The 25727-nt window shown below is 41.8% G+C and overlaps 1 protein-coding gene across 8 annotated transcripts in view; it reads left to right on the forward strand.

Moving 5' to 3' along the window:
* Positions 1 to 25727, forward strand: part of Hr3 (nuclear hormone receptor 3 ROR-beta) — a 274259-nt gene that overhangs the window by 132857 nt on the left and 115675 nt on the right. The window contains exon 2 of one of the 8 annotated variants that reach the window (XM_033485623.2): positions 289 to 1819. The exons of the other annotated variants lie outside the window; for them this stretch is intronic. Within the exon in view, the coding sequence (XP_033341514.1) occupies positions 1696 to 1819 (124 nt within the window). The 5' untranslated portion in view covers positions 289 to 1695. The remainder of the gene's footprint in view (positions 1 to 288; positions 1820 to 25727) is intronic. 8 annotated transcript variants of the gene reach the window in all.

A 25727-nucleotide genomic window follows, 5' to 3' on the forward strand; every position in this document is an offset into this window, starting at 1 on the left:
TTGCGAAAGACGCGTGTGCCCCCAGCAGGCACTTTCGTCTGTCCAAAAGGAGTTAGACCGGTTCTCGCAGTAGATTAGACTCGCGGCAGATTAGACTCGCAGTAGATTAAGTAAGTATCTCCGCAGTAGATCAGGTTCGCCCTCGTCGGACTAAACAACGAAGCAAGGGCGACCTGCCGCGAGGGTGTGAGCGCGACTTTCCGAAAGATATCGCGGAGGACCGAGCGAAACGACGGGCGGCCCGGTGGTGCCGCCTGAAACTGTTCGCGCTGATGAAACTGTTTCCAGATCGGCGATCGTCGAACGTGAGCCGCCTTTGGCGCCATGTCACGCGAGGTGCCCGGAGTCCAGGGAACGAAGAGCGCACGGGACCCGATCGCAACGTCGACGATCACGACGAGCCGCCTCGGTGTGCTTCGGCTTCGCGGCGACTAGAGGCTGCTGCCCACGGCAAAGTCGCGTTGGGACGTTCATTAGCCAAGGTGCTGACGATACTAATAACGGCGGCGAGGTGATACGCGGTAAACCGTGTCACGCTGTGGCGTAGGGCGAGTTGGGGTGGCGTGGAGGAGGCGGAAGAGGAGGTGGAGAAGGAAGCGGACGATGATGGACACGGTGTTAACGTAATACCGGTCGAAAGAGGGAGGTGTACATAGTTTGTACAGTTCGGAAATCGTTGACGATACGTAGATCGGCCGGTGCGTACACGCGCGACATACACCTACACACACACACACACACACACACACCACACACACATACACCACAGACATACATACATACACAGAGAACACGATGAACAACACAGAGACACGGACGGACACATGGAACAGGCACGTCTGAACACAGGCCGACAGAAGTAGTGGTCGCCGGCGAAAGGATTAACGAGATAAGGAAACAAGTAAAAAAGAAAAAATAAAAGAAAAGAAAAACAAGTGCCGGTGTCGAAAGAGGAAAGAAGTGCGTAAAAATATCGAGCTTAATAAAAATTAATTAAAAACCGTAGGAGTCTATGAAGAAGCGTCTCTTTTCCCCCGAGCATCGATCGCCGCCCGTGTTTAAAACGTGCGCCGCGTAAACTTAAGCACATTCGCGTGAACAACCAAGACCCGTGTATAAAGAGAAGAGAAGATAATAAGAGATTCCCGAATAATTTTGTTAAGCGATTTAGCATCGATTCGACAATACCCGGAGAGTAGATGGAGGATGAAGCAATCGAGGTACAGTAGCCGGTAAGCGAACGAAGTGATAATAAATCTTAGAAGCATCGACTGAGCCGGAGAGAGAAAGAGAGAGAAAGAGAAAGGGGGGAGAAGAAGAGAGAGAGAGAGAGAAAGAGAGATGAACCGTTGTACAAAGTGAAACGTGGCTTGAATAGCAATTATTACGATATTATACAACGTATAGAGAGATATATTATATATATACATATATTAGAGTGTACACACGATATACGAGTAAGAAAGTTCGAACGACGGTTTCGGGATTCTCGGAAGTGACTGTGCGGACAGAATCGGCGGTGAAACGGTAGTAGCATCGAAGCTTGACACCGTCGGAAAGACGTCATTTTCGGGTGGCGTCGCGGCGCTACGCAGCGGATGTTACGGCGAGCCGGGAAAGAGTGCCGCCGCCGCCGGGTGATCTACGGGAGTAGCAGCCTGGAAGTGACGAAAGGCCATCACCACGGCGTTCAACATGTTCGAGATGTGGAGCGCGGTGAGTTCCAAGCTGGAACACTCCGCGACCTCCTCGGGCTCGCCGTTACCTTTGACCTCGCACGCACCGCAGACACCTCACACCTCGTCCGGGAGCATAAAAGGTAACCCATAGGACTTTACGCGAAATCCGAATTTTCTGTCGGGAAAAATGTCCGATTCTGGAACGTTCTGGAGACCAACCGACGCGTTCACTGCCAGAAATCGCGTAACTTCGGGGAGCATCTTTTTGTTAACCCATTGCCGTACTTCGACTCGTCGCGAATATTTCTGGCGATAACTTATCGGGCATAGATATATGTTTTATTCTCTTCTTTAAAATTGAAATGAAATTCTAGTCTCTTGTCGTCGATATTTAAGCGTTCGAGTAAATTTATAGTAACAAAAGATCGAGTAAAAAAATTGAAATGAAAGAGAAGCGACGTGTCTTCTCCTGTCTGTCGAAACAAAAGTAACAAAGTCTGAGATCAATTTTATATATTATAAGATCGGTATTATAAGATCGGTTAAACGTTGATTATTTTATTTTTGTAGTAAATTCTCCCTAATTCGCGCTCGGATTGCGCACAAAAATGGACAGTTTGGAAAAAGGGGAGACGATTATTCGTATCTTTTATCGATTATTGTTGGCAATCGGTAACTATAAAAACGAGCCGCGAGGCTAGAGTAATATAATTATATAATCGTGTCCCTTGTTCGTCAAATTGACGCTGTTATAAAAATCAGTATAACAAGAAGCAAATAATTTATTTTACTATATATTCGTTGAAAATTAAGAGAAACGTGTTTGCACAATGTTCTCTTCACATTTTTCACATAGAATGAAACGATCTGCCGGACAAACTGCTTTTTTACTCTGATCGTAGCGTGCGCTATTTACATTTGCGTTGAAACATCCATTTAAAAAACTTCTAATAAAAAATCTCCTTTAGTTTTGATCTTGATAATTTTCCAACAAAAAGAAGAAGTGTCTTCTCCCGCTCGTGAGATTCATGTCTGTCAAATTGACATTATCGGGCATAGATGTTATTTAAGCGTTCGATATTCAAGCGTTCGAGTAAATTTATAGTAACGAAAGATCGAGTCAAAAAAATTCAAGTAAAAGAGAAGTGAACTTCTCCTGCTCGTGAAATTCGTGTCTGTCAAAACAAAAGCAACAAAGTCTGAGATCAATTTTCGTAAAAATAGCAGAGTAATATACGCAGTAAATTCTCCCTAATTTTCCTTCAGCTTGTAAACAAAAATAATCAATTTGGGAAGAGGCGACACGATTATTCGAGCCCTGGCATCTCGTTTTGGTCTTGCCTCGGTAACTATGAAAATAAGCCGCGAAAAATCGTATCTCTTCTTCCAAAATTGTTCATTTTTCTGTACAAGCTCAGTTTGATCATCATTTTCACGGACACTAATGCGGCAGTCAACGTAATCGAACCGTATTTCAATCTTCCGCAAAATAGAAGGACGAACTATAATTGAAACAATAACGAAACGTTCGCTTTCGTTTGAGAATATCGGACTAAAATCGTGAATTCTCAGTCCCACCAGTAATTTTTTTTTACAATGTTGACGCTTTTTTCTTAAAAACACGCGAACGCGTTCGCGTCGGAAGCCTGCCCATAAAACGAGACCCGTTTCAGGGTAGCGTCTCTGAAATTAATGCTGCAATTAGTTGTTTGGTTCCCACGCCGTCGAACCGCGCGCTGTTCTACAGGAGAGAGGAAAAAAAAAGGAATGACCGCTCGAGGACGCGATGGACCGACGCGGTGGATTTTCTAATTCCGCTCGCGTCGGAGAACCGTTGTAATACACAGACCCCACCGGAATTGCCGCGAACCGAGTTTACATAACGTCCTTTTGATAATAACGCGGTCCCGTGGTTACTGACATTCTATTCACGGGCGATTGTGTACGTCGTCCGCGCGCCTGGACTTTTCGATTTGCGACAGGCGTTACCTGGAGGAATCAGGATACTTTTGTTTGCCGATACTGCAACAATAGGTGGTTCATGTTTTCCGCGTTCGCTTCTTTTTTTTCTTTTATTTTTCATTTTTGCTCGCTCGTTGCGGGAAACGAGGACGTTTTCCAATCTCCGCGATCACGCGTTTTTCAGAAAGTTCCGCATTCGAAATAAATATTTGAACGGCGCCTTTCGAGCGGACAATGCCAGGTATTTATTAACGTTAAATCTGTGTCGCATCAGTTTTCTTTGCGAACGTTGTAATTGCAGAAAAATAAAAGAGCAGATATTCTATTCGCGTCGAGCATTTCTGTGCGAAGAGAGCTGGCAACAGAATCTACCGATAGTAGATTTGGTTCTCCGTTGTTGGACTACAGTAATGTCTCCGTAATTGACGCTCAGATTGTTCCCAAAAGTGGACAATTTGGGAACAGATGATACGATTATTCAATTCTTGCGGTTCATTTTTAAAGTCAGAAATTGTCAACAACTATAAAAACGTGCTGCAAGGCTCGAATAAATGTATCTTCTCTGATACGTTTATTCTGATTAATCTGTCATCACTGTATAGTAATGTCTCCCTAATTGACGCTCAGATTGTGCTCAAAAGTGGACAATTTGGGAAAAGGAGATACGATTATTCAAACCTTGCGGTTCATTTTTAAAGTCAGGAATTGTCAACAACTATAAAAACGTGCTGCAAGGCTCGAATAATCGTATCTTTTCTGATACGATTTTTCTGATTAATTTGATATCACTGTACAGTAATGTCTCCCTAATTGACGCTCAGATTGTGCTAAAAAATGGACAATTTTGGAAGAGGAGATACGATTATTCAATCCTTGCGGTTCATTTTTAAAGTCAGGAATTGTCAACAACTATAAAAACGTGCTGCAAGGCTCGAATAATCGTATCTTTTCTGATACGATTTTTCTGATTAATTTGATATCACTGTATAGTAATGTCTCCCTAATTGACGCTCAGATTGTGCTCAAAAGTGGACAATTTGGGAAAAGGAGATACGATTATTCAATCCTTGCGGTTCATTTTTATAGTCAGGAATTGTCAACAACTATAAAAACGTGCTGCAAGGCTCGAATAAATGTATCTTCTCTGATACGATTATTCTGATTAATCTGTCGTCACTGTACAGTAATGTCTCCCTAATTGACGCTCAGATTGTGCTCAAAAATGGACAATTTTGGGAGAGGAGATACGATTGTTCGAGCCTTGTGACTCGTTTTTTGTGGTTATCGATTGCCAACGACTATAAAAACGAGCTTCAAGGCTCGCATAATCGTATCTCCTCTTCCCAAATTGTCCCTTTCCTTACACAATCTGAGCGTCGATTAAGGAGACATTATTGTAATTCGTATAAACAAGAAGTCGCAGCGGAAAAGAAAATGTTCATACAATTACGCCATAATGCATTCGATCGTGAGCACAAATTGAGCACCGATTCTATTTATAGCAGATCGCTACTTTTAAACGCTGAAATAAAATATCGAATGTTTAACTAAAATGAATGATCGCAACAAATTTGTTGTCGACCGTGCGAAGCTTTTCGTTTGTGTTTTGCGACATCGGTGGATCGTTTGGTCAACGTGTTTGTAGTATTTTCGGTGTAGAATTTCCGTGGAATCGAAACGGACTTCGATGCGCCGCACGGTTGTTTAATAGTCGGAAACATGATGGACGACATCGGGGGGAAACGGTTCGTGAAATCGTCGCGCTGTTTTCGGCGAACGACAGTCACGCTAGACAAATTTCTCGATGCACGCCCGGTGTTTCAACTTTAATGCCCGATAAACGCGGCCAATCGGCCCCGTAACTTCGAGGGTTTGTCGCCATCGATTATTCGATCTCGTTATCGTGCAAGATTGCACGAATTGATCTCAAACATTGGCCGCGTGATTGATGTAACTTCCAAAATGATCGGACAACTAGATAATACCAATACGGGTACGTAAATATGTATCGATCCGGACGCGTTCGCGTCGAATCCCAAGCAGACCGATAATTTTCGCAAATAGAAGGAAACCTGCTGCAGCTGGACGGCCAAATTTGTTACGACGATGCCGTCGCGAGCACAAATATTTCCACGGAATCGACATCGTTAAACAACATTCCCTATTTTCCTTCGGTAATTTGTATACTTCGATTCGCGTTATAAGATCGGTTGAACGTTGGTTATTTTATTTTTATAGTAAATTCTCCCTAATTCGCGCTCGGATTGCGCACAAAAATGGACAGTTTGGAGAAAGGAGAGACGATTATTCGTAGCTTTTATCGATTATTGTTGGAAGTCGGTAACTACAATTATAGTATATAATTATATACTCGTGTCCCTTGTTTGTTAAATTGACGCTGTTATAAAAAATCGCAGAAAGAGGAGATACGATTATTCGTATCTTTTATCGATTATTGTTGGCAATCGGTAACTGTAAAAACGAGCCGCGAGACTCGAGTAATATAATTATATAATCGTGCCCCTTTGTCAAATTGACGCTGTTATAAAAATCAGTATAACAAGAAGCAAATAATTTATTTTACTACATATTCGTTGAAAATTAAGAGAAACGTGTTTGCACAATGTTCTCTTCACATTTTTCACATAGAATGAAACGATCTGCCGGACAAACTGCTTTTTTACTCTGATCGTAGCGTGCGCTATTTACATTTGCGTTGAAACATCCATTTAAAAAACTTCTAATAAAAAATCTCCTTTAGTTTTGATCTTGGTATTTTTCCAACAAAAAGAAGGAGAGTCTTCTCCCGCTCGTGAGATTCATGTCTGTCAAATTGACACGCGAAGACCCCTTTCGTAACAAATATCGTCGCATCTTTACGTTACATGTTTTTTTATTAATTATAATAGATACGCATACTTCGTGTGAAAGAAAAGCAGCAAAGTCTGAGATCAATTTTCGCACGTAAAAAAATAACAGGATAATATATACAGTAAATTCTCCCCAATTTTCCTTCAGCTTGTAAACAAAAACGGAAAATTTTGGAAGAGGAGATACGATTATTCCAGCCTTTTGCTGCTCGTTTTTATAGTTATCGATTGTCAAAGCTCGAATAATCGTGTCTCCTCTTCTAATAATCGAGCCTTGGCACTTCATTTTTAGAATTGTTGCAAATCGGCAACTGTAAAAATCAGCTGCGAGGCTCAAATTCCTAAATTGTCCATTTTTGTTTAGGAGTTGAAGGAAAATTGGGGAGAATTTACCTTTTAGAATCATTTAATACTATAATAATATAAATTTTAGAACTTACCTTACCCTCCGAAACTCGAAAATAGTGCAAATTGGCATCAGGAAGGGATTAGGGTTAATCGCGCAGGAAGATTTTGATATTCGTACGTTTTGCGCGAGCGGCCCGCAGATTTCTACGAAAAAAAAAACGGTAAGAACGGGAGAGAGTTTGGAAACGAACGCGGCAAGAGTACTACCTCGGATCGTTTCAAAACTGTTTTTACGACGTCGCGAATCCCGCGCGCCGTCCCGAATACAAATACGATCCGAAAGCACCGATGTATCAAGCATGTTCTACGACGCGATAGTGTTTTTCTCTAAATCCGCGACCCGGCATCTTTTATTCAATGTTCCCCCTTCGTGCGGCCGAACTCTCGAACGCTTTTGCTTTTTTCATCCGGACCTCGACAATTAAATTGGATGCTACGGAATCCTCCAAATTTCGAGTGTGTCGGCGCGTCCTCTCGCAGCGATTGCTCAATCGCGGCTTAAAAAGGCGGAAACAGAAAATTACGACGCATTCTTGCGCGTCCGATTCAACGATCTCGGCGAGTCACGACGGAACCGGGACTGGAATAACATTGAACGCGAACAACATTAAATTACGAACGCGTCTGTTAGGCAAAATAGCCGCACTCTCGGCTTGTTTCCTGGGCGGCGCGCGTCGGGTTCGTTCGGTTACAAAACAATTCGTGCGATCGTTCGGCTGCGGAACCGTTCGACGCGAGAGACACCGCATAATTAAGCTTAATCCGGGCGCGGCGAACTTCGCCAACTGCCGTTCAGAATTTTCGAACGGGCCGCATAATTTGCGAGCACCGACACCGGCTTGGTTCCTCCCGAGTTGCGTCGCAGATCGTTTCACGCGCGGCGTCTGTCCGAGGCTCGAAAGTTCCGCGCGGACCCTTTCCGAGCGAAGGGAATCCGAAAGGAAATCCGAAAATACGGGGACGCGGTTTCAAAAAGTAAGTTTACGATGTCGCGAGTGATACAGCCGTTCCGAATACGAATACGCGATCGAAACGCGGCGACTAAATTATGCAAAGCGAAAGTACCCACGTAAGTGTCGGTTGCGCAAATGCCTCGTAAGAAGAACGCCCGTAACGTCGTCTGGTAATGTCCTCCTGCGTTCGCGATGACGAGAAAACGAATTTCTTCGGGGCAGCCTCTGCTGCCTCTAGATTGGCCGATTAACTCGAATTCCGAGGCTGCCGCGATTCCTTCTCTCTCCTTCTCTCCCTCTCTCTCTCTCTCTCTCTCGAGAGAGAGAGAGAGATCTTGTCCCTGCAAATCTCTGAGATCCATAGGAATCTCGCTGCGCTCGTGGCTCGCGTCCCCCGAAATCGAAATTAGGTCAGCCCCGTTAATTTATCTTCGAATTTCTGCCGGTGATGCGTTCCTTTATTTTCTTTATTTCCGAACGGAAAAAGAATTTAATACGCTTCATTCGAGAAATATCGAGTTAATTATGACCGAGAATTAAACGAACGGCGCGGTAACTGGTCACCCCACGGTATACAGTAATGTCTCTCTGATTGACGCCGAAATTGTGCACAACTGTGGATAATTTGGGAAGAGGAGATACGATTGTTCGATCTTTGCGATTCATTTTTATAGTTAGGAATTGTCAAGAACTATAAAAATGAGCTGCAAGGCTGAAGCTACGATCTGAGCGTCAGTTAGGGAGACATTACTGTACTGTAGTGTCTCTCTAATTGACACCGAAATTGGACAATTTGGGAAGTGGTGATACGATTATTCGATCCTTGCGGTTCATTTTTATAGTTACGAATTGTCAACAATTATAGAAAACTAGCTACAAGACTCGAATAATCGTATCTCCTCTTCCCAAAGTGTCTATTTTTGTGCAGAATCTGAGTGTCAGTTAGGGAGACATCACTGTTCTCCCTAATTGACGCTCAGATTGTACAAAACAGTGGACGATTTAGGAAGAGAAGGTGCGATTATTCGTCAACGATTATTTGTATCTCTTTATAGATTGTTCATTTTTGTTTCCAAGCTGAGCGCCAATTAGGGAATTTACTGTAATCCAGCAACAAAGAATTACAGTAATCTCTCTAATTGACGCTCAGATTGTCCACAAAAGTGGACAATTTGGGAAGAGGAGATAGCATTCTTCGAGCTGCGCGTCTCGTTTTTATAATTGTTAAAAATTCGTAACTATAAAAATAAACCGCAAGGCTCGAATAATCGTATCTCCTCTTCCCAGATTGTGCACAAAAATGGACAATTTGGGAAGAGGAGATGCGATTATTCGAGCTTTGCGGTTTGCTTTTATAGTCACGAATTGTCAACGATTATAAAAACGAGCTGCAAGGCTCGAATGATCGTATCTCCTCTTCCCAGATTGTGCACAAAAATGGACAATTTGGGAAGAGGAGATACGATTACTCGAGCCTTGCTGCTCGTTTTTATGGTTAACAATTCGTGACCATAAAAATGAACCGCAAGGATCGAATAATCGTCTCTCTTCTCCCTAAATTGTCTACTTTTGTGGACAATCCGAGCGTCAATTAGAGAGACATTTCTGTAACCCGATCCGCTACTGTTCTTTCCGAGAAAACGTGCACGCTGTTTACAGTTTCCTTTCGTTGTACCGAGGCTGTTTGATCCGCAAAATCCAATTCGTCGATAAATCGCGGTTCGGTGTAATGAAAATTGTCTTCGCCCGTTTCCATTTTTGTCCCGTTTCGAGTGGAAGAATTATGAAGGAGCCGTCATTGAATATTTCATGGTTCAGATTCCGGCGTATAAGTTCTCGGAATCTAAGAGATTAGAGCACAGGAATAGCACCTGGATCAGCGAAGCGGCCATTTACATAGGCGTTCGGTTCTTCAAAACGCGACGGCCGCAACATTATCGAAAATACCATCGACCTATTTACAACAACGGTTGGAACGTACATACATAAATATTTACAACGTTAATCGAGCTAGTCGAAATTATTCACCGACAGCAATTTTATCAAGAAGCACTGTGCGCCTGTCGTCGAGTTAAATACGGTGGATCCGGTCAGGTGACCAAGTTTCCGATAATACTAATTCGATTCTGGTATTTTCGGCGTTCACCCCCTTTTCGTTGGCGAAACCTAGATTACTAACTTTGTACCCGGTGACGCATTTATCGACCATCGAACGTAAATTTGTTGCTAATCATTCGCTACAGCGGGAACGACTTATGTGCTCGTTACGAATCGAATCGGATTCATTAGAATGAATTTCATGTCAGTCTTTGATTTTACACGTTTCGTGAATATTGATTTTAGGTAAACGTTAAATCGTGCCTAATATAACCGTGCCTGTCTAAACGAGCGTATCGACATTGACAGAAATTATATCGATGCTATAGTTTTCATTAAATAAATAGGAAACTATGCAACATCGTCGAGTCCGTCCAATTTTCGTTGATAAATGAATCGATGAACACGAAGCATTTGAAATCTTAGCAAAACATTTCGTCGCAAATATCTGTAGCTTTTGAACGCGTACAGTTTACGAAAACTTCTATGAAATTGCTCGATGGGTAGAAACTTCTACAAAATTGTTCGTTGGACGACGGATCGAATCGAATTCATTAGAAGCAATTTCGCGTCATTCTTTGATTTTACACGCTTCGCGAATATTGATTTTAGGTAAACGTTAAATCGTGCCTAATATAACCGTGCCTGTCTAAACGAGCGTATCGACATTGACAGAAATTATATCGATGCTATAGTTTTCATTAAATAAATAGAAAAATATGCATCATCGTCGTCCAATTTTCGTCGATAAATGAATCGATAAAAAAACCTTTTGTCGCAAATATCTGTAATTTTTGAACGCGTACAGTTTACAGAAACTTCTGTGAAATTGCTCGATGGACAGAAACTTCTGCAAAATTGTTCGCTGGACGACGAACAATTCTCCTCGAAGAAATCGTCGCGCAACGTTTCGCAAATCGCCGGCCGATTATTGTAATCGTGGAATAGGGGAACGATCGCGCCGAATCCGCGGTCGCACAATTGTTTGTCGATTTCGCAACCCGAAGACCTTCGACCCCGAGCAATAACTTCGTAGCATTAGTCACTTCGGCGACGATTAATGAAACGAAGTATGTAATCGAGTACTTTCCGCGTGCCGCGATAACGTGCGGCGTCGCGTTCCATGTTCTCGATCTTCCTGCGCGTATTTTCCCGGCCGTCCCGATCGCGGCGAATCGTTAACGGCGGATCCCAACGTTTTGGAAACGACGTCGAAGGAAATTGAGCAACGTCGTCGATTTCAGAATCTGCACATTCTGCCCTGTGCATTGTTATCGGATTCGGTGGACGTCCGGCCTCTGCTCGCACTGCGATACTTCGCATAAACTTGTGCTGGCATGGACGAACTCGAAGAAATCGGAAGCAGTCGTCAGCGATCGTCGGCAATTGTTTTCTATCACTGCTTCCAGTAAATTAAAAATAGATAATAAAAACAGCGAAGAGCAAAGGAATTTTGCACTTTGCACTTTCAACCAGTTAGCTGTGCTTTTGACGAGTATACTCGCCATGAAGATATAGCAATATTTTTTTTATGACGAGTATACTCGTCATGAAGAAACAGCAATATTGTGTGTTATGACGAGTATACTCGTCATGAAGAAATAGCAATATTTTTTATGACGATTATACTCGCCATGAAGAAATAGCAATATTTTTTTTATGACGAGTATACTCGTCATGAAGAAACAGCAATATTGTGTGTTACGACGAGTATACTCGTCATTAACAGATAGCAATATTTTTTATGACGATTATACTCGCCATGAAGAAATAGCAATATTTTTTTATGACGAGTATATTCGCCATGAAGAAACAGTAATATTTTATGTTATGACGAGTATACTCGTCATGAACAGACAGCAATATTTTATCTTATGACGAGTATACTCGTTGTAAAGAAACAACAATATTTTATATTACGACGAATATACTCGTCACGAAGAAGTAGCAATCTTTTGTATTATGACGAGTATACTCGTCATAAAGAACTAACAATATTTTGTATTACGACGAGTATACTCGTCGCGCATAGAAATCTGCCGCTTAAATTACAATTTCAGTAAAAACTGTAACATATTCGCAAATTTCAAGACATTTTGAATATTTGAAGAGCAAGACGCAATAAAACGAACAAATAAAAACATATAAATAATTACTATAAAAAGACTACACGTAGTGTCCGGTGTAGGCAGTATACTCGTCATCGCTTACTTTTTGCGACACATTTTAGATACGTACTCCTTAAAGAGGTCGCAACAGCTAACTGGTTAATGAGTAATCCAACTCTCGTCGCAGTAGATTAGGCTCACCATTGTCAGATCTGTAGGTGCAACGTAAAAATTCTACGTACAAAGCCAGTGGATCGTAAAGAATTAATTCTACGGTCAACGAAATTTGCAACTGCGTTGTTTGTTCACCTATATCGAAAACGGTTCCGCTTTGTATGTTCGCATTTCTGTTGAGATCCTAAATTTGGTTAAAAAACGATTTCGATCGAAAGTAACGGGGACCGTTCAGTCGATTAATTTCGTGGCTTCTTCGATGAAATTAGAGATCGACAGCCGGACGATGTTTCCGTGACGGAATACGAAGAAACGTCCGGCTCGCTTTGTCGCCGGCTGGATATCTCGTATTTTTTTCTTCTCGCAAGTGAAAGCCAAAGCAGCGACCCGAGTCTCCCGGTGACTGGTGTTCGACGGGGGCAATCCTTCATCCTTCTCCGCGTGTTTTCAGAACCGACGACGAACGGGTTCGAAGGTTGTCGTTACGAAATCGATCCACGTTTGTTGTTCCGACGTGAACGCTCTCCCGCTTCGTACTTATCGCACCATTAAGATCTCTCTGACGTTGTCGTGTTACCGTCGAACTTCCCGGCCGGGTCAACCGACGAAATTTCGCCACCCCCGTTTTTCCAAAAACCGGTCCGCTAATGGCGCCGAATTGATCGATACCCGACCCACCCTCGCCTGCGAAATCTTGTGAAAACATTGGTTCTTGGATGGTAGAATGTCGAGTCTTGAAATTCAATTTAGAAAACCTGGAAAGTGTAACATTGAAAAGTAAGTCTCTTTCACGAAATTTCCATTTCACGTTTTTAGTTGACTACAAAATTCCCTCTGGTAAAAATAAACGGCGCGCGTTACCGATTTTAGCGAACGCTAAAAGAAAAGATAGAAAATGATTTAAGTAGGTATTTTAATACAGGATGACCCAAAAATGTCTCGCAATCCGAAAGTGGCGGGTTCCTCGGGTCATTTGAAGCAACTTCTTCCTTTACAAAAATTTTCTCCGAGGTACCGTTAACGAGTTATTTACGAAAAACAGTGACCAATGAGAGGCGAGCTCAGCTGGCGCGAGGCGACCGAGCCGATCAGCGGAACTGGGATTCGACCGCGCGACCGCTGGCGCCGTTTGCTCGGCCGCCTCGCGCCAGCTGAGCTGGGATTCGACCGCTCGACCGCTGGCGCTGTTGACTCGACCGCTGGCGTCGTCGGCTCGACCGCCTCGCGCCAGCCGTACTCGATTCTTATTGGTCACTGTTTTTCGTTAATAACTCGTCAACGGTGCCTCGGAGAACATTTTTGTAAAGGAAGAAGTTGCTTCAAATGATCCTAGGAACCCATTTCCAGATTGCGAGACATTTTTGAGACACCCTGTATTTTAACATTCAAATATTCTAAGATAACACGCGCGTTTCCAGTATCCTAAAAATTAGCATGCGCAAAAATTCGCAGCCGGGCGATCGATAAATGCGTTCGCTTCCATTGGTTGCGGCATGCAACATGCGATTTTTTCATATGTGAGAAATACTTTGGTATTCGCGAGAGAAGGGAATCGACGGAAGATGCGCCAGAATTTTTGCTGCGGTTGAAATTGTTCCCGATTAAGTAGAACACGAGATGGAATAATAGTCGCGTAATTATTGGGAAACTGTTTATTGTAATATCGCGGATTATAGGTCGCAACAGAGGCCGATGTTTGCCTTTCGGTCCTAAATTACGGCCGACAATTATATGTTGCGAGCCGGCGCGGCGGCAGCTCGTTCCGAAATAATTGCCGCATAATTATTCCCGTAGTAAAAGAAGTCTGATATGCAGCTCCGTTACCGGTGTACGTGTGCTTCCCGTCATTCAAAGATCATCGACCTTATAGACGTCACGATACGATAAGATTATAGTAATAGGTACAACTACTGTAAGTAGGTAAACGTTTCAGTCTTTACACGATAGACCGCCGTGCCGTAGACGTTCGAACGCGCGCGACTGCTTTGAGGAAAATGCAAAACGCCGCTTTCACGCAAAACGGAACGGAGCTGATTAAACGAACGTTGGCAACGGTTTAAAAACTCCAACGACGCGCAGGGTAGTCGAGCCGGTTACCGTCGGGCGACCAATTCCTACGCCATAGGTTCGTTTCCGGGAGTAACTAACTTTATATTTATCGAATAAAACGTATCTTCTTACCATTATTCTTCTAGTTTGTTTAATTCTGAATAAGAAAATTTAGTAGATATATCGAGTCTAAAAGAGACGTTAGATTCTTTTATTCTCTTATTTTGTTTATCTTTTAGTAAAAGGTGCTAATAGAGCTATTAAACTTTGAAACACAGACTAAATTTTTCTGTTGTCTTATTTTGTTTATTTCTGAATAAAAAAGGGAATATGTCTCTTAAATTTAATATCTCTATTATATCTCTTTAGTCCTTTATTTTATTTATTTCTGAATAAAAAAATGTAATAGACGCATTAAATTTACAAGACATATTAAATTTTGTTACTCTTTTATATTGTTTATTTTTTAATAAAAAATTTAGTATCTCTTTAAAATTCAATACGTCTATTACACTTTTGTATTCTTTTATTTCATTTATTTCTGAATACAAAAATATAATAATAGATATTATAATAAATAATTATTATATAATATATATTATTATTATTATTATTATAAATAATTATTATATAATAAAATTAATATATATATTAATTATAATAAATACAATAATAAATAAATATATAGACGCATTAAATTTACAAGACGTATTAAATTTCGTTGCTCTTTCGTATCGTTTATTTTTGAATAAAAAAATTTGGTACGTCTTTTAAATTCGATACGTCTGTTAAATTTCTTCCTTATTCTTTTCTGTTTCGTTCATCTTCGACCAAGAACATTTAATGCGTCTTATTCGACGAACATAAAGTTAATTACGTCCGCGAAGAAACCAAAGACGCGGCAACCGGTAAAAAAAGACCACGGTAAACCGGCTCGACTATCCTAAATCGTCGGAACCGGAAAACCCGAACTAAGTCGGCGGAGCCGCGAAAAAGAAAGGAACGGTTTCTACAAAACCGAAAAAACAGTAATTATTCCTGCGAGCGAAACAAATCGCTCGCGAGCCTCCCGCGGGCGGGGCACCTTCGGCGATATTATTACGATCATTTGCACGGGACACGTATGAAGAACCGTGGACGCCCATTTGGGTCAACTCCGGCGTGCAACAATGCTGCGAAATAATATCGTTCGATGGGACGCGTGCAGCGGCGGCGTTACATTATTCGCCGCGCGGCGCGGCCGTGCATCACCATTGTACTATAATTAAAACATTCGATATCCTAATGGGAAGGGAAAAAAAAATAATTCATCGCGCGGGACTGATGTACCATTTAAATGTCAGGCGACCGATACCGCCCGCGATCATTACAGCCGACGCCGACGCAACCGTGGAATATTTCCAATGGGGACGGGACGAGGCACGAAACTGGGCCGAGCATTTTTGAAAAAAAGAAGAAAGAAGGAAAAATCAGAGAAAGAGAGACAGAGCGAGCGAACGAAATAGAGAGAGAGAGAGCGAGAAAGAGAGAGGAAGAGAGACGGAGTAACGGAATCGAAATTCGCGCTCGTCATCGTCATCATTCTCCGAGCTAGGAGTAGCCTGGAACGTCTCTAAGAAAACGGTCCATTAAAACAAACGCGCGGCCGGGTCTGAGGAGATCCGTTCAACGACGCCGCTTAAAGAGATATTAATTATTCGACTTCTAAGCCCTTCATTATTCACATAACTGGAACTCCGGCTGCGCCGGCCCCGGAATACGTTTGAGGGAAGAAAGAATCGCGAGCGGGGAAAAAAAAGAAGAAGAAGATGAAGGAGGAAGAGTGGGAACTAGGCTGGCAGCGGGGGGGTTGGTTGGACCGGGGGTGACGGCCGAAGAAAGGAAAGAGGAACACCTAGCCTTTAAAACACGCGCGTTATAGTCGCTTAGCGGAGTGGAGGACGGCGGGAGATGGAAAAAGACAGACAGACAGACGGACAGAGAGAGCAAGAGAGCGGGAGAGAGAACGGGGTGGAACGGAGGTAGGGGGTGGCCAGGGTGAGGTAGAGGTAAAGAAACCAAGAGCCGGGAACAGGTATATAAAAGAGGGAAAAAGAGACAGAGCCTCGGTGGGAAGATACAGCAAGGTAGGGGCTGAAGTATCAGCGTGGCGAGGGTTGGGTCGCGAAGCTGCTGCTGCCGCCGCTACTGCTGCTGCTGCTGCTGCTGCTGCTGCTACCGCTGCAGCTGCAACTGCAGTTGCAGAAGGGTGAGGCGCGGGCAGAGGACAGGAGGAGAAACGAAAGCGTGGGCTCGCAGATCGATAGCCGCGCGCCCGTGCAACCGAAGCTCACCTCACGACGTTGGAGACGACGACGCCGCGACTGCGAGGGACGGACGGTGGTGCCGTCGTCGACGGCGTCGTCATCGTTGACGTATGCCACACGCCGTTCCGCGGCGCAGACGTCGATACGCTCTCTCGCACGTGCAACGTTTTCTCATCGCGTCCGAAAGCGCGAGCTTTATCGTGGAAACGGCGGACAATGGTCGAGCCTCTTTCAACCCGGCCCGTCCTTTTTTCCGTCCCTTTCTCTCGTTTCCCTTCCCTCTCTCCCTCCCTTCCTCCCGTGTCCCGGCTTTTCTCTCTCACCGAGTGTGTGCGGGAGAGAGTTTTTCCGTTTCTTTTTTCAATCGCCTGCCTCCCCTCCCCTCTCCCCGCAGCCTCCCACACCCACTTTTTTTCGTCCTTTAATGGACGCGTGTTTTGTGTACGTGTGTGCTTTTTTTCGCTTTTCCTCCACTCTTACCCAGAGCGTTCCCTGTCTGTTCCTCCCCTTTTTTCTCTCTTCTGCTCTCTGTGTTCCTCTTTTTTCTTCTTTTTCTTCTTCGTTTTTTTCTCTTTTTTTTGATGCGACGATTTAACGACTCGGAAAATTTCAGCGGAGCGGGTGCTTCCGTGACCGACGTCGCCGATAGGAGGGCTGAACGGCGGCGCAGCCGAAAATTGAATTTTTTTTTAGTTCGTCGGCTCGAGAAAGTTCGACGACGCGTTTTTTGAGGCTTCCTTTCCGGGGCCTTCGGCTAATAGAGATACGGTCGCTTGATCGTTTAATCGGCGCGCGAAATTTCTGCGCGCTTAAAGGAGGCTCGGAAAATGTCTATAGAATTTTCGACATGTGTTTTTATTATAACAGGGCTATTTTATGAATTTTTTATATTTATGTACTTTTATGTTTGTATACTTTCGTATTTATTTAATATACTTTTATATTTATATATTTTTATATCTATATACTTTTATATTTATGTAATTTTATATTTATATACTTTTATATTCATATATTTTTATATTTATATACTTTTATATTTATACAATTTTATATTTATGTAATTATATATTTATATACTTTTGTATTCATATATTTTTATATTTATATACTTTTATATTTATACAATTTTATATTTATGTAATTATATATTTATATACTTTTATATTCATATATTTTTCTATTTATATACTTTTATATTTATACAATTTTATATTTATGTAATTTTATATTTGTATACTTTTATATTCATATATTTTTATATTTATATACTTTTATATTTATACAATTTTATATTTATGTAATTATATATTTATATACTTTTGTATTCATATATTTTTATATTTATATACTTTTATATTTATACAATTTTATATTTATGTAATTATATATTTATATACTTTTATATTCATATATTTTTCTATTTATATACTTTTATATTTATACAATTTTATATTTATGTAATTTTATATTTGTATACTTTTATATTCATATATTTTTATATTTATATACTTTTATATTTATACAATTTTATATTTATGTAATTATATATTTATATACTTTTGTATTCATATATTTTTATATTTATATACTTTTATATTTATACAATTTTATATTTATGTAATTATATATTTATATACTTTTATATTCATATATTTTTCTATTTATATACTTTTATATTTATACAATTTTATATTTATGTAATTTTATATTTGTATACTTTTATATTCATATATTTTTATATTTATATACTTTTATATTTATACAATTTTATATTTATATAATTTTATATTTATGTAATTTTATATTTGTATACTTTTATATTCATATATTTTTATATTTATATACTTTTATATCTATACTTGTATATTTCCTATATTTTAAATTTTTCACATTGCACCTAAATGCACCATTTAACAGTATCCCTGTTAAATATATCTCTTTAAATATATCTCGAACAGAAAAAATCATATTTATAGCACTTTCTCTTACATGAATACAACATGATCCTCCCGTAAGCAGATCTTAAACCTTCTAATACTTTAAGCGTCCTAGGCTTAAGGTTAAGGATGGTATCATCGTGCGAATCGCATATGTAGAATAGCTTCAGAAGTATTAAATTTAATTCGAGATGTTCCAAAGGTTCTACTTTAGACTGAGATCTACGCTTTTATATTTTCATGGTTGACGTGTGAGACAAGTTGATTTCGAAGTTCGATAATTCATGCACGAATCGCAAGAAACAGACACCTGAAAGTTCCTTTCTTCCTCCAACAGTCCCAGTAAATTAACAATAAATAGTACATCGATAATTTCAGATTCTCATTACATTGATCCAAATATCAAACAGAAACAGTAAATTTAAAAGTCCATTTTCACACATTCACAGTAAAACTTCGCAATATTTAAGAATAATATGACTCGAACGACGTTTACAAAATTGAATGAATTGTTCGAATTGATCGAGGTCTAAAATCGATTAATATTTAGAATCGATTCAATTTAACATCGAATGTGTATTACATGAAAATTGGAATAACGCGATGCAAAAATACTATTTCGTGTCCACTTTTATATTTCCGTTCCGATTTTCGAGCGCTCGATTCGTTCGGCGTTCCCGTCGAGTTTCTTTCGGGGCGTCGCGATGACTCGGATCACGTACCGTGGACGTTGTTTGTTTCGTAACAGATAAAAACCGACCGGCCGACGGGGTGTAAAGAACCGGCGGAGATAATTGACCGACGAGACGAATGAGAATAGATGATTCGACAAATCAAGACACGAGGACGTAACAGAATGTTGATATCGTGCAACGGTATGTTTATAAATACCCCGCGGCCGATATCACGTATTTACCGTTTTCTGCTGTTGGCCGGCTCGCAAAGAAAAAAAAGAAAACTAAAGAACGTTAACGCATTGTTGTGGTTACATTATATCGCGTTCGATGTATCGACGCGAATTATGCAATGCGTAATGCAACTATGTCAGGAATATTCGCGTACGGTTTAACGCGTTATATAATTACGTTCGTACACGTAATAGCCGCGGTCACGATAAACCAGTGGTGCTCCGAATTTTTCCGTAATAGTTACACTCCATTCAGTAATTAACTTGTAATTTATCAACCGCTCGAGAGAACTTTATACGCTCGCGCGATATCCGTGCCGAAGCGGCCGAACGTTGTACACCAATGTCTCCCTAACTGACGCTCAGATTCTGCACAAAAATGGACAATTTGGGAAGAGTCTCGTTTTTATAACTGTTGAAAATCGGTAACTTTAAAAGCGAATTGCAAGGCTCGTATTCGCAAGGCTCCTCTTCCCAAATTGTTGATTTTTGTGGACAATACGAGTGTCAGTAATGTCTCTCCAACTGACGCTCAGATTGACAGTTTGTTAGACCTTGACAATTTATAACAATAAAAATGCTCATAATATTGTCGATAGCTATAGAAAGTAATTTCTCCCTAATTGGCGCTCCGATTGCACACAAAAATGGAGAATTTGGGAAGAGGAGACACGATTATCCGAGCCTCGCGTCCCGTTTTTATAGTTGTCGACAATCGGTAACTATAAAAACGAGGCCCGGGGCTCGAATAATCGCATCCCCCCGTTCCCAAATTGTCGATTTTTATGTACAAGCTGAGCGTCAATTAGGGAGAATTTATTATATGCCGTTTCTAATTACAAGATTCCGTAAACGATTCGTTTCAACTTTGTCCGATATAAATTGTTACAGCTTCCCGCGTGCCGTGTCTTCGAACAATTTTTTCGACGAAAATGAATTATACACGGGAAACGTAGAGATTTCAGGCTTTAAAATGAGTTTAGTTTCGACGTTCTACGATTTTTATTCACGAAGTTACAGTATTTTGAATATCGTCGATGTTTCGAAGATTAGAAATTTCGTGCAAAGTCTGGAACGCGGTTTTCCCATCCACTGCGTCGCGAATAAATTTTGTCGAAGAAATCGACGAACGGCCTCCGAAAGTAGACACTTCGGGCTTTAAAATGAGCCAAGTTCCACTGTTGTATAATTTTTTTACACAAAGTTATAGCTGTTCGAATATCAACAGTTTTTTCGAAACAATTATAAAACCGAGTCGCAAGGCTCGAACAATCGTATCTCCTCTTCCCAAATTGTCCATTTTTATGCGCAATCTAAGCGTAAATTAGGGAGAATTTATTATATGCCGTTTCTAATTCCAAGATTCCATAAACGACTCGTTTCAACTTTGTCCGATAGAAATTGTTACAGCTTCCCGCGCGCTGTGTCTTCGAACAATTTTCTCGACGAAAATGAATTATACACGGAAATCGTAGAGATTTCAAGCTTTAAAATGAGTCTAGTTTCGTCGTTCTACGATTTTTACCTACAAAGTTACAGTATTTTGAATATCGTCGATGTTTCGAAGGTTAGAAATTTCGTGCAAAGTCTGGAACGCGATTTTCCCATCCACTGCGTCGCGAATAAATTTTGTCGAAGAAATTGACGAATGGCTAACGAAATAACATCATATTTGACCTTTTCTTCTATATTGTCTGTATCATATATCGAGCACACAGAAATGCATGAAAATAAATAAAAATGCACCAAAACGATTAAGAATGTGCATTTACCACCGAAATAAATTGACTACAAAATGAACATATTAGGTCTACCGGAAAGTTCTGTCTGATAATGTCATTGCAAATTTCGATAGGTATGCACATGTTCATTCGAGACATATATTTTTGAAAACTTTTGCTCACAAATTGCCATCACGCTGGCAAGAGATCATAAGTAACCACGGAAATTATATTGTACCATAAATATTACTAAATTTAAGAAAAATCTATTATTTCCTTTTATTTCTTAAACGGACAGAACTTTCCGGTAGATCTAATATCTGTTTCCAAATTTGGTGGCGAGAAAGTGGGCCACTGTTTACGACCTCCGCGACGTGGCTCCCGCGTTCAAAGGTTGGAAAACGTGATGGCAAGTGGAAGCGGGTCGCATGGGTCCGACAATGGGTTCCGCGATATCGACATATCCCGCTTTAAGGAGTTTAAGCCGGCGCATCGGGCGCATGCACGTACATCCTGGCGATGTCCTCGCCGCGGAAAGGAGCCGGCTCGCGGCGCGCCGCGTGGCAACGCGCGCGTGCACGATTCTCTCCAGGCCGCGTGTTCTTCGCCGATTCACATTTCCGCGGACAATATCGTTCGACCTATCGTTAATGGCATATTGAGCGGAATATGTGCGCGTGGCTGCCGCGGCATTCGGCCGGAATGCGAGCCCGAGGATCGCCCTTCTGGAATTTGTGAACACGAACCGCCATGCTTGTATAGAAATTTCTGCGGATATTGAAATCGCGTCGAAATTTCAATCGGTCCGATATTACACGGCACGGTCGCGGTCATTAACGAATGGGGGCTCGTGGTAATCGAGTTGAACAGGTGAGATTCAATTTAGTCGGTCTCTCGAACGCTCTCTTGTTTAATTCCGAAATGGCCACTGGACGACAGCGAATGCGCATTTGCTTGGCGACCGAAGCACCGAACCTCTCGTTGTAGAATCTTTCTCGCGTCGTGTTTCGAATCTTTTTCAGTGTACACGCTGTGTGTATAGTATATTTTAGTCCGTATCTACTTCCATTAGGTTTAATGAAACCTTTGATCCGCGATGAGAAAGACAACGCTTTCCCCCGCTTTTCTTCTCTCTCGTTTATCATTTCGGTGAAGCATTTTTCTGGTCACCGAAACGTTCAGATTTTTCACGAATTTATTATTCGCGTCGCTAGGAAGGAATGACGAGCACGATGGTTGTGCAGTTGATTTATTACGAACAGATCTCACGGAGATAAGATCGAACGAAATTTCTGCTATCAATAAACGAAAGATAAATTGATGTTGTTTACGTTTTCGCATTGGATTTAACGGACTACAGTAACGTAGTCTCCCTAGTCGACGCTTAGATTGCGCATAAAAATGGACAATTTGGGAAGAGGAGATACGATTGTTCGAGCCTTGCGACTCGGTTTTATAATTGTTTCGAAAAAATTGTTGATATTCGAACAGCTATAACTTTGTGCAAAAAAATTATACAACAGTGGAACTCGGCTCATTTTAAAGCCCGAAGTGTCTACTTTCGGAGGCCGTTCGTCGATTTCTTCGACAAAATTTATTCGCGACGCAGTGGATGGGAAAACCGCGTTCCAGACTTTGCACGAAATTTCTAACCTTCGAAACATCGACGATATTCAAAATACTGTAACTTTGTAGGTAAAAATCGTAGAACGACGAAACTAGACTCATTTTGAAGCCTGAAATCTCTACGATTTCCGTGTATAATTCATTTTCGTCGAAAAAATTGTTCGAAGACACGGCACGCGGGAAGCTGTAACAATTTATATCGGACAAAGTTGAAACGAGTCGTTTATGGAATCTTGGAATTAGAAACGGCATATAATAAATTCGCCCTAATTGACGCTCAGCTTGTACATAAAAAGGGACAATTTGGGAACGGGGGGATACGATTATTCGAGCCCGGGCCTCGTTTTTATAGTTACCGATTGTCGACAACTATAAAAACGAGACGCGAGGCTCGGATAATCGTGTCTCCTCTTCCCAAATTCTCCATTTGTGTGTGCAATCGGAGCGCGAATTAGGGAGAAATTACTATATATAGCTATCGACAATATTATGAGCACATTATAAACACACTATAAACACACAATGAACACATAATGAAGATTACGCACGCTAAAAGCGAGCAAAACAATGGTCTCGAACAGACCGCATTTCTGCGGCGAAAAAGAAAGCTGTTTTCCATTTTCTAAATTATTGATCGGTGGCTGCCGTTAGTTGCTCGCTGTTGCAAACGGTGGCGTGTCAATCCTGCCCGACGTCATCGTCCCGGCCAGCATGGAATTCGATTTGTACGCCTGAATCTTTTAGCTTTTGTTCGTCGACCACTTCTCCATTTGCTCCTAACAGCAAAATTATCCCCGTTTTATTAATACGCGTCGATGTTCGTTTCTTCCTGCGTTGATGGTTTCCGTGGAACGGCTCCGTTCGGATTTTCTACGATCGATTCCCTGATAAATATTTCATGTTCGATTTAATATTGCTACGTGGCCTACTATTTCTGCATTACGATTCCAATCTGCTCCGTTCGCCGCGAGTAATTACAGACCGATAGCAATGAAATTTTATTGAAATCTCTATCACCGATCGGGACACGGTGTCGTAAGAATTATGTTATGTGCGTTTGCGTGAAGTGAATATATAAGAATTTCGGTGTATCTTTTGTTCCTTTATTGGGTCGTTTGGAAAGTTCTTATGTTCCTTCGCGAGAAAATGGAGGACAATTTTTCGACGTTGCAGCAAAAGAAGAAACTTTTCGACATTTTCCTGCCGGCTTTGAAATCTTACGCTCTTATGCTCGTTATCGAGTATTTTTTAAGACCTTTAGAAAATTAAACAATTTTTCTTGAAATCTTAAAACTGTAAAGTATGAATATTATTCTATTCGCTTGCCACAAAACAGATGTACAGTAAATTATGCCTAATTTTCCTCCAACTTTTAAACAAAGATGCACAATTATTCGAGCCTCGCACCTCGTTTTTGCAATCGTGAACAATCGGAAACTATAAAAACGAGCCGCGAGGCTCGATCAATCGCGCTTCCTCCTCCCGAATTGTCCAATTTTGTTTACAAGCTGCCGGAAAATTGAAGCGAATTTACCGCCGAGAAATTCCACAGATGAAAGAAAACTTGAACAGAATTGAACGACGAGCCGCGCGATTCCATCCGCGCGTTCACAATTTAATCAACTAATTGCGCACAGAATCTTGCGCGCCGTAAATCTGAAACGCGGATCGCTGCGAAGCCCCGTGTTCCACACCTTTTGCTGATTTTTGCTCGTCAAAGCGCGATCAGCCTTGCGGATTATCCGCGTTTCCTGTCTCAATTTTCTGCGTGTTATTTGCGTGCCGTAATTGCGAACGGTAATATCAGTTTTTCTGGTCGAGCGTGTTGCCAAGCATCCGTGTCGAGCAGCACGACGAATGAAATTCAAGGATCGCAGGTTCTCAGGCGTGTTAACAGGTGACGCAGAAAAATCCGGGGCACCACGTGGTGGTTGTGCCGCGCGACGGACGATCGTCGATGGCGGATTGAAATAGCACCGTGCCCGCGCCTATGTCTCGGAAGAGGTATAATGTCTTGATATTTAACATAAGGAAGAAATTGGCAATAGGGAAAAAGGATCGCAGGTTCTCAAGCGTGTTACAGGAGACACAGAAAAATCTGGAACACCACATGATGGTTGTGCCGCGCGGCGGACGATCGTCGCGACGGATTGAAGTAGCACCGTGCCCGCGCCTATGTCTCGGAAGAGGCTTGATAATTAACAAAAGCAGAAAGCCGGCGATAGGAAAAAAGGATCGCAGGTCCTTAAGCGTGTTAACAGGTGACGCAGAAAAATCCGGGGCACCACGTGGTTGTTGTGCCGCGCGACGGACAATCGTCGATGGCGGATTGAAATAGCACCGTGCCCGCGCCTATGTCTCGGAAGAGGTATAATGTCTTGATATTTAACAGAAGGGAGAAGTTGGCAATAGGAAAAAAGGATCGCAGGTTCTCAGGCGTGTTACAGGTGACGCAGAAAAATTCGGGGTACCACGTGGTGGTTATGTCGCGCGGCGGACGATCGTCGCGGTGAATTGAAATAGCACCGTGCCCGCGCCTACGACTCGGAAGAGGCTTGATAATTAACAAAAGCAGAAAGCTGGCGATAGGAAAAAAGGATCGCAGGTTCTCAGGCGTGTTACAGGTGACGCAGAAAAATCCGGAACACCACATGGTGGTTGTGCCGCGCGGCGGACGATCGTCGCGGCAGATTGAAGTAGCACCGAGCCCGCACCTATGTTTCGAAAGAAGCTCGATATTTAACAGAAGGAGGAAGCCGCCGATAGGAAAAAAGGATCGCAGGTTCTCAAGCGTGTTACAGGAGACACAGAAAAATCTGGAACACCACATGATGGTTGTGCCGCGCGGCGGACGATCGTCGCGACGGATTGAAGTAGCACCGTGCCCGCGCCTATGTCTCGGAAGAGGCTTGATAATTAACAAAAGC

Source organism: Megalopta genalis, chromosome 7, assembly GCF_051020955.1.
Source record: "Megalopta genalis isolate 19385.01 chromosome 7, iyMegGena1_principal, whole genome shotgun sequence".
Lineage (NCBI taxonomy): Eukaryota > Metazoa > Arthropoda > Insecta > Hymenoptera > Halictidae > Megalopta > Megalopta genalis.